The 15,920-nt window shown below is 43.0% G+C and overlaps 1 protein-coding gene across 1 annotated transcript in view; it reads left to right on the top strand.

Annotated features, from left to right (window-relative positions):
• LOC106505329 (multidrug resistance-associated protein 4-like) overlaps positions 1 to 14,982 on the top strand; it is a 73,607-nt gene extending 58,625 nt beyond the window's left edge. Inside the window, exons 21-23 of the mRNA XM_021081023.1 lie at positions 848 to 994; positions 10,989 to 11,068; positions 14,314 to 14,982. Of these exons, the coding sequence (XP_020936682.1) occupies positions 848 to 994; positions 10,989 to 11,068; positions 14,314 to 14,496 (410 nt within the window). The 3' untranslated portion in view covers positions 14,497 to 14,982. The remainder of the gene's footprint in view (positions 1 to 847; positions 995 to 10,988; positions 11,069 to 14,313) is intronic.
• The last annotated feature ends 938 nt before the right edge of the window (positions 14,983 to 15,920 follow it).

Raw genomic sequence — 15,920 nt, 5'->3', positions numbered from 1 at the left:
ACTGTACATTTAAGTGAATATGTTCATTTCCAAATACTTCACGTTGCTGTAAAACACTTAGTGACAGTTTAGTTGCTCATTAGATTAATTATCTTGCGTTAAAATAAAATTTGTATTTTCTTGCAATTGAATTATTTAAGGGACTTTCCACTTACAAGTTAATATGTTGTTTTCATACTCTTTAAAGCTTTTTGGGCGTGGAAATAGCTACTTTATGTGGAAGTAAATTTCCATATGAGTTTACCATGTACATGGAAATCCTTTCTCCTGTTCCCATGCTAGTACAAAGCATTCCTCAATTTCTGATTCTGAAACCTGTTGTAAGTAGTAACACTTGAAATATGGAGAAAGGAAGATCAACAACTTTTTATAATTTTCTTTCTTCTGAGGTTTTTTTTTTTTTTTTTGTCTTTGTATGGCCGCAGCCACAGCATAAGGAAGTTTCCAGGCTAGGAGTGGAATTGGAGCTGCAGCTGCTGGTCTGTGCCACAGCCACAGCAACGCTGGATCCCCAGCCCACTGAGCAAGACCAAGGATGAAACCTGCATCCTCATGGATACTAGTCTGGTTCGTTACCACTGAGCTACGATGGAACTGCCTGTGTCATTTCTATTTAATGAGAGGACTGTAGTGATTTTTATATTGTTTACAAATGTATCTTGTGAATGTGTTACATTATCATTGAACCCATTATATCTAAATTCATTCTATATTCTACATATGAATTTATATATACATTATATTTTAAAAATTAAATACATCATATCTTTGTAAGCTGCCTTCCACGCTTTAGCATCATTGAAGAAAAGGCAGAGACCTTGTGCTGAGCGATGTTTCTTTGTTCCAGTTCTCACTGCAGGTACGGTGCTATTTGGCATCTCGAGGTCTCTGTTGATGTTCTACGTCCTTGTTAATTCTTCACAAACTCTGCACAAGCAAATGTTGGAGTCCGTTTTGAGAGCTCCGGTATTGTTCTTCGATAGAAATCCAACAGGTGAGTCAGACCAAGTTTCTCAGTAAATATGTCTTGTTAACGCATTTAGTGCTTGGTTACGTTTGATATTTGAAAATGGAGAAGATGCTTGGAAGGCAGTCACAAAAAATTTTACAGATATTTTTTCCTACCAGACGACATCTGAATATAGAATCATATAAGATTTTTTTTTGAGTTCACTATTTTTTATCTTATTTTATTTTATTTTATTTCATTTTATTTTATTTTCCCACTGTACAGCAAGGGGATCAAGTTATCCTTACATGTATACATTACATTTTTTTCCCCACCCTTTGTTCTGTTGCAACATGAGTATCTAGATATAGTTCTCAATGCTATTCAGCAGGATCTCCTTGTAAATCTATTCTAAGTTGTGTCTGATAACCCCAAGCTCCCGATCCCTCCCACTCCCTCCCTCTCCCATCAGGCAGCCACAAGTCTGTTTTCCAAGTCCATGATTTTCTTTTCTGTGGAGATGTTCATTTGTGCTGGATATTAGGTTCTAGTTATAAGAGATATCGTATGGTATTTGTCTTTGTCTTTCTGGCTTATTTCACTCAGTATGAGATTCTCTAGTTCCATCCATGTTGCTGCAAATGGCATTATGTCATTCTTTTTTGTGGCTGAGTAGTATTCCATTGTGTATATGTACCACATCTTCCGAATCCAATCGTCTGTCGATGGACATTTGGGTTGTTTCCATGTCCTGGCTATTGTGAATAGTGCTGCAATGAACATGCGGGTGCATGTGTCTCTTTTAAGTAGAGTTTTGTCCAGATAGATGCCCAAGAGTGGGATTGCGGGGTCATATGGAAGTTCTATGTATAGATTTCTAAGGTATCTCCAAACTGTTCTCCATAGTGGCCATATAAGATTTTATGCCAGTTTACGTGTGTGCAGAAATATAAATGAACACTCACTTTGTAGGATGGATTAGGAATCCATTTGTTGTGTGGCATATGAAACACCCTACGGTCATGTGTCAATGTTATTGACTAGTTGCTAAAAGTTTGGCTGTGTTACAAAGTGTTAAGCTAGGTTGTCTTCTAGGAAGAACTTTCTTACAGTGAATCTCTGTAAGAGACAGGCTGTGGGTGTCTTTTTTCATTGTCCATCCAATTCTGGAAACACGGAGCTCTGGCACGTGCTGCAACCTAAAATGGTAATGAAAGATTCCTAAAACCCAAGATTGGTGAAATGTAAACATCCTCTTCAATACAATTAATTCTCTAGTTTTACAGTGGACTTTTAGTGCCATGTGAGAGGTTGTGTGGTCTGTATCAGGTGGATCTTCAAGAGTAAGATTCTCAATATGAGTGTCCCTGGAGGTTTCCCAGTGGTTGCTTCCTCTGCCCTGAGGCCTTTGACCTGTCCTGCTTTGAAGGTAGCTCCTGACCTGGGTTCGTTCACGAATAGTTCATCAGCATGCATGCCCACTCTGTTCAGTTGGTTGGACTAGTGGTGAGTCCCAGGGCAGCTTTGTTGTTGCAGGTGATGATTGACAGGACCAGTAGAGGCAGGGAGGTGGGCTGGAGGGAGGAGAGGAGTAGCCTTGACCTGACCATCAACTAGGCATGTGACCAAGACCAAAACAGGTGAGCATTTCTGGGCAGGCAAATCTCAAAGCAGGGTGTCATCATGGTTGTAAGTATGGGCTCTGGAGTCAAGTGCCTGGGTTCAGTCCTAGTGCTAGTTACTCATAGTGGTAGATGGCTCTAGTTATATTGATGCTTATGTGCTACTTACTGAAATTCTCTGTTTCTCAGTTTTCTCCTCATGAAATGGGGATGCTATTCTCATGTACCTTATCTATATCTTGATACTGTGGGCATTAAGCAGGTCAGTACGCTCAGAGCACTTAGTGCACCGTCAGTGGCTAATGAACCTTAGTGACAACAGTGACTTGGCGCCTAGGAACTTCCTCTTCTGTGAATTGGGAATACCTTCTGCCCTTCCTGTTTCTCAAGACTCTGGTAAATATGAAATAAGACTGTTCAGTGAAATATCTTGTGTAGATTTACTCAGCACATGCTGTTCAGTCCAGCCTCCGTGCAGAGCCCTGGGTGGTAAACTGCAGAGGCCCCTCATACACCTTATTTATTATGAAGCCAGTATGAGAAAGTGATTGGAGGAGTTCCTGCTGATATGGCTGTGAAGTTGCTCCACTTTGTCAGCTAATGTGAAAACTACAGTCATAAAGTTGGGAGGATTAAGTGGGACTGGATTTCTATTATCATAGCCTCTGAGTGCTCATGACCACAGTTAACCAGGATCTTCATGTTCAAGACCTGTAGGCTCTTCCAGATGCTAATTCATTTGTTATTCATGGATTTCAGACCAAGTTCAAAGCTTCAAGGTCACTCATCTTAGAGCAGTCAGGACCCTAGTGTTTATCTTGTCTCCCCCTCCCGTATCTCTTAGCAGGACTTCATTCCTTCAAGAAAGTAGAAGCCCAAATAAGTACTGCAAAGATAGACCTTCTTTGTTCAAAATGTTTAGGGACCATGAATTATTTACTCTTTTAATGGTAGATTAAATTAAACTCTCTCCTATAGTTATTTGCCAAAGGAGAATTTGTAATAGATTATTTATGATGGACTTTGTTTCTGGCATGTGATGGCATGAAGAAAAAAACCACACATGCCGGTTCTTTGGAAGCTGTGTTTTGTGGAACCAAACTATCCAAGCTTCCAGGTACTATTGTCTGTCAATCAAGGAAATGAAACTGTCAAACACCTAATACATGTCTCTGGGATGTAGTTCTGCATTGAAGATGAATCTTGGAACTTAAGTGGCTTAAATACTTGATACCTGATAGTTTTACCTTATAAACTGTAGCCCTTAAGAAGTAGAGAGGAGGAGTTCCCGTCGTGGCGCAGTGGTTAACGAATCCGACTAGGAACCATGAGGTTGCGGGTTCGGTCCCTGCCCCTGCGCAGTGGGTTAACGATCCGGCGTTGCCGTGAGCTGTGGTGTAGGTTGCAGACGCGGCTCGGATCCCGAGTTGCTGTGGCTCTGGCGTAGGCCAGTGGCTACAGCTCCGATTCGACCCCTATCCTGGGAACCTCCATATGCCGCGTGAGCGGCCCAAGAAATAGCAACAACAACAACAACAAAAAAAGACAAAAGACAAAAAAAAAAAAAAAAAAAAAAAAAAAAAAAGAAGTAGAGAGGAGGAATTAATCCATTTAAAACATCATTAGACCTTTAAAAACTGTTACTCGACAGGGATCTGAGAGGTAGGTGGAGATGTCCTGATGTCCCAGTTGTGCTGGAACACAGCCCTGGGAGAGCAGTGCCTGTCACTCCCCTTCTCTTGGCCTCAGGTCAGAAGAGGGGCCTTTTCACTAATCAAGCATTTTTTGGTCATCTTCTGGTTGTCAGTTGTGGTCCCAAGCACTTAGACAAGAAGTCCCTGTCTTTCAAGGCATTTGCCAACTTAAATGATTGCCGACAATGGATTATTTTTTTTGATTTTTATTTTTTTTGTCTTTTTGCTATTTCTTGGGCCGCTCCCGCGGCATATGGAGGTTCCCAGGCTAGGGGTTGAATCGGAGCTGTAGCCACCGGCCTACGCCAGAGCCACAGCAACTCGGGATCCGAGCCACGTCTGCAACCTACACCACAGCTCACGGCAATGCCGGATCATTAACCCACTGCGCAGGGGCAGGGACCGAACCCGCAACCTCATGTTTCCTAGTCGGATTCGTTAACCACTGCGCCACCATGGGAACTCCGGATTATTTTTAAAAATTGTCAATGTTCTATGACTGCATATGGAAAAGATACAGATTCAGAATTTAATACAGCTCTAGATTGGAGAGCTCAATGCATTTATAAACAAAACACAGATACGTACATCGGCCCTATGGTGTATTTCTTTTTCATAATCAATTATGTAATGATTTTCCTTGATTTCAGAAAATTTCCAGAACCTGTTTTCCTGGAACTTTAAAATAGATTGTTCTCAAAATACAACCATACCAGTGGGAGTGGGAGTGGAATTTCAGAAATAAGGTGATTCTTTATTTAAAATCATCATCTCTGAGCTTACAGCAAACTCAACCTGGTTTCTGACCAGACTCTTGATGAAGCTGAAATGCTCTCCTGCCCCATCAGGACTGTCTGGGCGCAGAGCTCCTCTCTGAAATCTGTGTTCAGGGAGAAAAGAGGGAAGCAGCACTTCCAGCGTTGTCCTTTGTAAATAGCCACACACACTTCTCTTTGGGCTTTTGAGAGTCGGGTACAGATGCTTTGGCAGAGGTCAAACATTATTAGCAATGCCATTTTCTCCATAAGTAATGTTATCATGAAATCACCTATGATGTCTGTGTTGAGTGTTCTTTTCATTCTTGGAAACCAGGATTAATCTGTTAGAAATTTCCCCTCATTTAGGTAGAAACTCTTTAATGTCTAGAAGTAGATGGCAAGCGTTGAAATATATTTTGAGTGGGAATTTACTAAAATCCTGTTTTTAAATGGAAAGCTATTGTAAAATCAAGTTCTCTGTTCTGGAAATATTTTCTTTTCTCTCTTTTGCATTTGCAGTTTAATAGATTATATCACCTGGGAGACATTTCAACCTCTTGAACACCTGGAAAGTCTCTTTGAGGCTTGTTATGTGTTTAAGAATCTTTGTCCAGATGTTCTTCCAAATGCAGTCGTGCTCCTCATGGTGGGCAAGTCCTGCCTCCGGGTCTGCAGTTGGGGGAAGCAGTGCTGCAGGGCAGCATGTTGTTCACACAGCAGCAGAAACCAGAGCATCGGCCCTGGTTGATTCACAGCCTAAGCCCTGAGTTGGGAATGGTTAGGTCTATAATTAGGTAGTGATTTCTCTCTGATCTTCAAGTGATTGTTTCTAGAAGTGTTCTTTCGGCTCAGTGACTGATCTTATTCTTTATTCTGATTGAGGAATACAATTAAAAAACAGAGATTTTTTTGCTGGTGCAATGAGAAAAACTTGTACCCACTTCTTTCTGATCCATACAAAAATACTTGCACAGATACCACGGTGTATCTGGACTTGGCCTTAAATATATCTTCCTACATTAAATACTTACATATATCTAGATCAGCAGTGGTGCTTTGAAATATATTCAGAATTATGCATTAATTTTTTCATCACCTTTAAATATTTAGAGAGAAATTAAGAAGGAAGTGCTTGCTTTCTTGTATGGAGTCATTATTTTTAGAAGTTTTTCCTTTTTTCTCCTGTTGGCATCAGACTGCCTGAGCTCAAAAATTTATTTCTTTTGGGATTACTATAAATTTATTGTTCTTCCTTTTTGGCTAATAAAGCAACCATAACATCTTAAAATTATATCACATGTCAATATAAATCTTTTGGATATTCTTTTTACTTAGCATAAAAATGAAGAGGGAGTCAAATATGGCTTAATGAGTTTCACTAGTGGCCAATACTGTAGACAGAAGTATTTCTTATTGGTGCCAAGTTTTCAGTGTTAGTCTTGACCTAGTCCTGTAAACGAAAGGAAAGTAAACATCTACTTTAAGATGGCGAGTAATCGGTGTTACTAGAAAACTATGCTTTGACTTCAAGACAAAATAAATAGTTGTTGATAGAAATAGCCAGAGTAATAAAAGGCAGCACCTGTGTAATCTTGGAGTCAGTGGTTTATCCTACAGTCATAGAAGCTGCTGTTTATTAACAAATGCTCAATCTTTGGCCCAGGTGAGTAAATTTCACTGCTACATTAGGGAATTTTAAAACTCACTTGAAGAAGCTTTAATTCCCGTTGGTGCCAGATTTTCTATCCACTCCCATCTCTTTTGACAAAGAAGACAGTAGGAGTTTCAGGCTTAATCGACTCGGCCTTCCAGTGTATGTCTCTTGGTTCTTGTTATATTCAAGTAGTCAGATGAGAATAAAGTTTGAGTGTTAGGTAACACAATGAGTCCCTTATACATTTTGGATAAACACTGAGTATTTTTACTCTTAGAAGAGATCATAGACAAAAGAGTCTGACATAAACTGTCCAAATGCTTTCTCAGGTCAGTCTCCCAAGGCAATGAAATAAAAGCAAAAGTAAACAAATGGGACCTATTCAAATTTAAAAGCTTTTGCACAGCAAAGGAGACCATAAACACAAAAAGACAACCTATGGAATGAGAGAAAATAGTTGCAAATGATGCAACCAACAGGGGCTTAATCTCCAAAACACACAAAGAACACATACAACTCAACAATGAAAAAAACCTAAGAACCCAGTTGCAAACTAGACAGAAGATCTAAATAGACATTTCCAGAGAAGACATGTGCATGGCCAGCAGCATGGGAAAGGATGCTCAACGTCATTCATTGTTGGAGAAAGGCAACTCAAAAGTACAGTGAGGTACCACCTCACACTGGTCAGAATGGCCATCATTAATAAGTCTACAAATAACAAATGTTGAAGAGAGTGTGGAGAAAAGGGAACCCTCCTACACTGTTGGTGGGGATGTAAATTGGTACCGCTACTATGGAAAACAGTGGAGATGTTCCTCAGAAACTAAATGTTGAACCACCGTAGGATCCAGCAGTCCCACTCCTGGGCACATATCTGGAAAAACTATAATTCAAAAAGATGCATGCGTTCCCCATGTTCATAGAAGCACTAGTCATAGTAGCCAATACGTGGAAAGAACATAAATGTCCACCAACAGATGAATGGATTAAGAAGATGTGGTTCGTGTATAGTGTGGAATACTACTCAGCCATAAAAAGGACAAAATAATGCAATTCACAGCAGTATGGGTGAAACTAGAGATTTTCATACTAAGTGAAGGAGGTCCGAAAGAGAAAGACAAACACCATATGATATCACTTCTATGTGGAATCTAAAATATGGCACAAATGAACCTATCTACAAAATAGAAATAGACCCCCAGACATAGAGAACAGAGTTGTGGTTGCCAAGGGGGAGGTGGGAGGGAGTGGGATGGAATAGAAGTTTGAGGTTAGTAGACGCAAACTATCAAACACTTAGAATGGATAGAGAGTAAGGTCCTACTGCGTAGCACAGGGAGCTCTGGCCAATCTCCTGGGATAGACCATGAGGGAAACATATATGTGTATGTGTGTATATGTATATGTGGAAAACGTATAAATGTACATAACTGTCACTTTGCACTACAGCAGAAATTGGTACAGTATTGTAACTAAAGTTTACTTTGATAAAAAAATAATAGTCGGGGGAGTTCCCTCTTGGTGAAGCAGGTTGAGGGCCTGGCATTGTCACTGCAGTGGCTTGGGTCACTGTTGTAGAGCATGTTCTATCCCTGGCCCAGGAGTTTCCACAGGCTGCAGTCACAGCCAAAAAAATAGTAATTGTGTAGGGGTTTGTAGTAACCGTAAGTAACCTCAAAGGATGTTGACGTTTAAAAACAGTCAAACCATCAATATCCAAAATATTATATCTGGGTTCTCATGAAAAGTTGTATTTATGCTCCGTATCTTTTGTTGAATGTGATCTTACTGTATAGCACAGGGAACTATATTCAGTATTCCGTAATAAACCATAATGGAAATGAAATAAAATTAAAAGTTGACAAAGGTCTCTTGTCTGCATGAAAAATGTTCTGTTAAAATGACTAAAATAAATTTTGTTACTTCAAAGGTTCTTAGTAATTTGAAATTTTAACCTTACAAAATCTATCATTTCCCCAACTAATTTTAGTAAGCATCAGTTGTTGTCCCTGTGGTGGTTGTTCTAGTCCAGGCTTTGGGTTCTAGGGGCAAAATCTACCCAAGTTGGTTCAGAGGAGGAGGACTTGAATGAAAGGAAGTGGGCATCTTGTGGAGCTGGAGCAGTGCTGACTTTCCTGGGAACTGCAGCTGGGAACTGGGTCCTTATGGGAGCTGGGGCCATTGTCACAGGGCTCCTGCATGTTCCCAAGCCCCTCTGCCCGTCACCTTTGCTGGGTGTGGTGAGTCTGCTCCACTTTCCTGATTCTCTTCTGGCCTCATAGTTCTTGGCAGGGAAATCAGAATGATTGGTAGTTAGTCAGTGGCTTAGCTCCCCCTGGGCCCTTCTGGTCAGTTAGCTGTGGGGGCTCCTGAGAGGGCAGCACAGTTATTCCAAGCCTGTCCAGTAAAGATAAAGGAGCTTACATGAGTGGCAGATTCCTGGAGCTACCTTTGCCAGCAAGAGTCTCAAGGAGGAGCAAGGGCTAAGGCTGAGATCTGGAGAGATGGGGCCGGGATTGAGGACCTTGTTGGTGGGAAGAAGAGAGAGGAGCGGGCCCCCATCAGAATAAGGACCCGTGGCCAGGAGTGAGGGAAGGGAGGGGAGGTCGGTACCTCTCTTCTGTCTCCTCTCTCCTCACTGATCCTAGAAACATGGTAGATTTGATTTGCTAAAGAAAGGTGGATGCAGATGAGCTTATTTTAAATGACAGGGTGAGACCTGTTGGTAATTATGGGAGGTCAAGAGACGTCAAAAGTGAGTAAGAAGTTTTTATGCTCAGTGTTGGGCAGAGGTCTGAGGTTGAGTGTAGGTAGTTATGGGTCAACTTTAAAGGCTTCTGTTCACTTTAGACGGCAGCCAGCCTGTCCTGGGCAGTGGAAACTCCACCCTCAGCCTCTGGTCATTCATGGTCCTGTTGTGGCTTGGTGTAAGGGCCCCCAGAGGAAGTCTCCTGTGACAGAGGCCAGGAAGAGGACCGAGAGGTCCTGCATCTCATCTGCAGGCTGGCCTCCTGAAGTGTCAGTTACAACTGCAGTTCAGGGGCCTAGATGACATATTTCTCAAGAGTTGCTGTACCAAATTAGGTTGTGAGTGTGGGTGTATGCGCGTGCGCATGCACCTTAGCCATTGCTACCAGTATCCTGTGTTTTCTCATCCTGTTTCCTGAGGCTGCGCTTTTGGGGGGCAGCTTCAGTGTCTGATGGCTGCAACATCTTTTGTTTACTGATGTGACAGGGAGCATTTTTAGTTTACACTAAACTAAATTCTCATTTTCTAATCCTAAAACCTCTAGGGTATACTGTTTTTGTGGATTCTGAGAAGGTAAATAAAATCAATGATGATAAGTGACTTTTGGTTATTAAGTAGCGTTTCTTTTTTTCTACCTCCATCTCTCTGGTCTGCTTGGATGCTTATGCAGGAGTCTGTGTTCCTCACACCCGGTGCATCTCTGAAAATAACCACTTACTACCCCAGTGGGAAACTAATAACTTGGAAATGGCAGGAATCTGCAATTTCCCAACATGTGAGGTCCTCTGTTGTGTCTTGAGGGGAAAATTTACAGAGAGGTTATAATTACGTTTATTTTAAAAGTATGACTTAGCAAAATTTATTTTGATAACTAAAGCAAAATTTGAGTCATAATTAGGATTAACTTAAATATTTTGCAATTGTGTATTCACCGACTTAGCACTTAGAACGAGTCTTAGATGGGATGGATCGAAAAAGAGGGACCATTCTCAAATGCACCAACCCTTCCCGATGCTGCCACAGGATCCCACCCCCATACTTTTAACATCCCAATCTCAACACTTCCCTCAGTGCCATTCGGTGGCGTTTTCGTTAATCCTTAGGTGTCATTGTATTTTCTCTTTCTTTACCACTGACATGGGCTTATTTCATAGGAATCTCTAATATACTGAATACATACACTTTAAAAGTACTGCTTTGGGAGTTCCCATCGTGGCGCAGTGGTTAACGAATCCGACTAGGAACCATGAGGTTGCGGGTTCGGTCCCTGCCCTTGCTCAGTGGGTTAAGGATCCGGCATTGCTGTGAGCTGTGGTGTAGGTTGCAGACGCGGCTCGGATCCCGAGTTGCTGTGGCTCTGGCGTAGGCCAGTGGCTACAGCTCCGATTCAACCCCTAGCCTGGGAAACTCCATATGCCGCAGGAGCGGCCCAAGAAATAGCAAAAAAAAAAGACAAAAAAAAAAAAAAAAAAAAGTACTGCTTTGATTTGTTCATGAATTGGTTGCCTTCAAGGGTCTATCTGGAGAAAGGAGTAATTTCTCATGTCCTCTTCTTGCAGGAAGGATTTTAAATCGTTTCTCCAAAGACACTGGGCATATGGATGACTTGCTGCCCCAGATCTTTCAAGATTTCGTGCAGGTAAAGTAACAGTCACATCGACGTTCTCACAGGGAAAAGCCAAGTGCCTGTTTTTCAAGGCCTTTTCTCAGGGGCTGAGGGTGGGCCTTTCAGCCTGGTGCTGTGTCCTTTTATCTTAGTTAAAGGCCGTGTTTGGAAGATAAGGTGCAGTTATGATTGGGAGGCTGAGTTAACATGCTGAGTTAACATAATACCTGGTGTGGCAGTGGCTGCGCCGTCACGTCAAGGTTGATTTAAAGCAGCGACATGCTTGGTGAGTAGGTCTCCCTCTGCCGTCCATGTATCTGGAGTGGATTCCCTTCACTGTGAGCACATTTCATGAGATAAAACCTCACCTCTCATGGAAAGAGAGCCTAGATTAATTAAGTTATGCATTGTTATCATCACAAAACATATTGACTGCACTACTTTGGGGGAATTTATTTTGGATAAATGCAGGTGTGGTTACTTACAAAGAAAAGATCAGTAATGATAAGGTGAAAATAATACTTGGACAAGGCCGATAGAGAGCAGGTATTGATGATACAATATCTCTAAGCCAGTAATTGGAGTAGAGGATCAAAGTTCTCTCAGAAAAAATTTTTTTATTGACCTAGTTTTTCTATTCACTCATTGATTTATCTCTCTTAAGGTGTCTTATTTTTTGTTTATTTTTTTGGTCTTCTTGCCTTTTCTAGGGCCGCTCCCTCGGCATATGGAGATTCCCAGGCTAGGGGTTGAATCAGAGCTGTGGCCGCCAGCCTATGCCACAGCCACAGCAATTCGGGATCGGAGCCATGTCTGCAACCTACACCACAGCTCACGGCGATGCCGGATCCTTAACCACTGAGCAAGGGCAGGGATCGAACCCGCAACCTTATGGTTCCTAGTCGGATTCATTAACCACTGCACCACCTCGGGAACTCCTTAAGTTGTCTTAAAAAAAAAAAAAAAAAAAGACAGGAGTTCCTGAGGTGGCGCAGTGGTTAATGAATCCGACTGGGAACCATGAGGCTGCAGGTTCGGTCCCTGCCCTTGCTCAGTGGGTTAAGCATCCGGTGTCGCCCTGAGCTGTGATGTAGGTTGCAGACACGGCTCCGATCCCGCGTTGCTCTGGCTCTGGTGTAGGCCGCTGACTACAGCTCCCATTGGACCCCTAGCCTGGGAACCTCCATATGCCGCGGGAGTCGCTCTAGAAAAGGCAAAAAAAAAAGAAAAGAAAAGAAAAGAAAAAAAGAAACACCCACAGAAATAAATCCCTTCTGTCCATCCTTCTTTTTGTCTGTAAACTTGAGGTTCTGAGGAATGATGTTGGTCACCTCAGCTCTCATCTCCTCATTCAGTATCACTGCTCATGCGGGATGTTTTTTCTGTTATTTAATTCTGTCTGCTTTTCAGTGATTCAGGCTGTGGGGACTTTCTTCATTTCAAGTGTTCATTTTGGAAATGAAAAGCATTTATCAAAAGCTGCACACAGAAATGCAGCCACGAATATTTGACTGCAAACCACGTATTCTGTGGGCAAAGGCTTCCACTCTTGACTAGTGAGCAGTAAGCTGATCTCAGAGGCAGAGTACTTTTATAGCAGAGATCTTATTTTTTTTTATTTTCTGCAAACTTATTTTATAGATGTGTCCTGCTGAGTTTAGGTATCTAATTCATCCACAGAGGCAGTCTATCTGTACAAACAGTGTCACATTTTGACAGTGATTGTTAATTAATTTGAAAGGATTGTGTGAAAGTCCTGTTTCTCTGCTACTACAAGTGAGAACAAGGTTGGGTTTCCAGAGCTGGCTGCCCCGCTGTGTGCTGAGCACATGGTTAGTTATTCTCATCATCAGAATCTGTGACATATTATTGCATAAAGAGGGACAGGGATAGATGCAGCCTGATTTCAGTAGAAACTGTTCTCAGAGGTGCAAGGAGAGAGTCTCCCTGATTTCCAGTCCCAGTTCTCCCTGTTAGAGTTCAATTACCTTGAAGTTTTGGGACCTTCAGGTGCAGGCACAGTTTATCTAATTGGAAGTGAGAATCTGGTGGTTGAGAGAGACATGGGATGAGCAGACACCGGTATATTCTTCACTGAGCAGGTAGTAGGTGAATCTGTGAAGATGAGTAAGGTTGCCCAGAGAGAGAGGGAAGTATTTTTAGGGGCCAAGATCAGAAGGTTATGGAGGCCTCTCTATTCAGAGCAAGAGCAGAGGAGACGCATACAAACAGCAGGGAAGAGAGGAGGGAATAGGTTGGGAACAGAAGAAAGACAGGTCTATTCACGGCAAAGGAGAAGCTATGTCCGTGGAGAGTTGCTGGCTGATGTGGGATCAGGAGGCCTGTGGTGACCAAGAGGGGCCGGTTTCAGCTGGGAGGAGGCCAGAGGGCAAAGGGCTGAGACTGGAAGAGGCCTGGAGAGGGTTGAGGTGCGGGCAGGCTGCTCTGAAGGAGTCTGACTGAAACAGGAGGGAGGCCTGTTGGGAATGAAGGCTCTGAGGAGGGGCTGCTGCTTGTTGGCGTTTAGTTTGTGGGTCAGAGGAGGACGTGGTGGTGTTTCCCTCTCTGCCTCCTTCCCTTCACCAAACAGGGACCAGTGTTGAGGCCCTGAGGCTCAGGGGGGAGTCAGGCACGATGCCCTCCCCTCATGGGTCTCCTCCAGCCGCCGGAGGGGTGGGGGGCATCCAGAGACTCCCCCCTTGCTGCCTTTGGATCCTGATTGTGTGAGAGGGCTGTGCAGAAAGTCCTGGAAGGCAAACTGGCTGTGGGGTTGGAGGCAGTGGGGAGCCTGGTCCAGGAGGAGGTGGGCGGAGCTTCCAGGAGGTGACCTTTGATCCCAGATGAGAGGAAAAGGCCCCTGTGGGTGGAGGGCAGCAGGTGCTCCCAGAAGCTGAGTTCCGGGTGGGAGCCAGTCTTTTCTGTCTGTCATCTGCTGAGAGTGGGGTCAGGAAGGGGTTTGAAGAGGGTTGCTTAGTTTTGTTTTAAAGGACGTAGTTAGTACCCAGTGTGTTTGAACTCATCTTTGCTAATTCTGCTCATCCTTGGTATATTTGATAAGCCTTGGATGATGCTTGATCATTTTCATTTTTATTTGCATCACTTCTAAAGTGTAAAGTGTTTTTCTATATACTTTTCCCTCATCTAATATTTTCTCAGTCCAGTTTATTTACTGTTTTGTAAGAGTGATGCCATTCAGACAGTTTATTTACTGTTTTGTAAGAGTGATGCAAGGATGGCTAAAGAAAACCCTGGATTCTGAGCAGTGGTCCCCACTGCAGGTCAGCCCAACCCTAAGGCAAAGACATTCAGAGGCCCTGTCCCAGCCGAGGGGAATCAGGAGTGTGGACGCCATCACGTGCTCTGACTCATCCCTCCCAGATCTGTGGCCTGTCCAGTCACATTGTGGTTCGTGGCTAAACTGGAGCCGTTCGCCTTCCAGAGGAGGAAGGCAGGCAGCATGAAGAAAATCTGCTTGTGTGGTGCGCTTCCACCTGACAACCATGTGTGAGGTCAGTGCTGTGAGAGTGGTGGAGCCGGGCCCGCGGTCTCCCTTTCCAGGCTTGAGTCCTGGCTCCCCCCTTCCTGCCTCCCCCCCACAAAGCCGCACTTTCCTTCTCTGTAAAGTAGGGAAATAAGACCAACTTCATGAGGGTCGTTGGGAAGACACAATGAAGTCCTGGTAATAAAACTCTTAGTGTAACATCTAAGTGCATGTTGAGCACTCAGTAATGGGCAGTTACATTTAAAAAAAACCATATGTCTTTTTAAGTGGGAGAAATGGACTTATAATGGCATGGTGTTGCATTGAAGTTATTGTTACAGGCAGTTTCCAGGGACATAATATCACCTCATGAATTTGTATTATAGGTTTGTAATGCTTGAAGATGTTAGTGGACACTTTCTCATATAGACTCACAGAATAAAAATCAATTATTTTCCAAAATAGACCATTGAGCGTTAAATATTTCAAATTAATGTAACTTTTCCTACAATTTGCCAAAGTCCAGGATAACATTGAGTAAGGAGTTTCAATTATCTACAGTTCTTGTCATTAAAATCATCACTTCCAAGAAATCTTCATACTACAAAAGCAAGGAAACATGAAGCTAAGATGCAGACGTTGGATTTAGGCATTTTCATTAAAAAAAAAAAAGGCACTGCTCTGAGCATGCAAAGTTGAACTCAGCTACCCTCAGCAAAATGCAATAATTTATTGAGGAAAACTAAATTGCAAAACCTTTCCTCCCCACACAGCCCTCATACAGAAAAAAGAAAAAAAAAATCAACAGCTTGGCTTTGCCTAAAAAACCCACTTTTCATCTCCTTTCCTGACACAAAGGGCTAATACTGAGGCTCCTTGAGCCCCCAGTGCTGCAGTGGTGGGACCAAATGGAACGTGTCATTCCCTCCTCCCCGCACACAGAACGCAGTGACTGCAGCCCTAGAAAGTGAAAATGCCCAAGAAAAAGAAAATGGGAAGCAGGTGCCCCCAGTCATTCCTTCCCAGAGGGGGGAGCACAGGAGAAGGATCTGCTGCCTCTGGACACTGAGAACAAAGCCAGCCTGAGACTCAGCATAAGGGGCGGGTCACTGGCTTTCAGAGAACCAAAGAGTGGAACTGCCTTTCCTTGTCTCAGCACCACTGACCGTACATCTCATGGTGTAGAGACCTCAGGGAACGTGTGTAGGAAGCATCCCAGCCTCTTTCACTGAGCAGTGACCTTGTCATGTTGAGATTCCTGTGGAGTGTTGACCCCTTTCCCCACCCCTCCCTCAGATCCCCGTTGGGGATATTTATTTCTAGTGTGTGTATTTTATACTAGTCTTTCGTGAATATTTTCTTCCAGTCTGCGGCTTGCCTTTTTATATCCTTAATGGAGATCAA

Source organism: Sus scrofa, unplaced genomic scaffold (genome assembly GCF_000003025.6).
Source record: "Sus scrofa isolate TJ Tabasco breed Duroc unplaced genomic scaffold, Sscrofa11.1 Contig1173, whole genome shotgun sequence".
In the NCBI taxonomy this organism is placed as follows: Eukaryota; Metazoa; Chordata; class Mammalia; order Artiodactyla; family Suidae; genus Sus; species Sus scrofa.
This window is presented reverse-complemented; position numbering and strand designations above follow the sequence as displayed.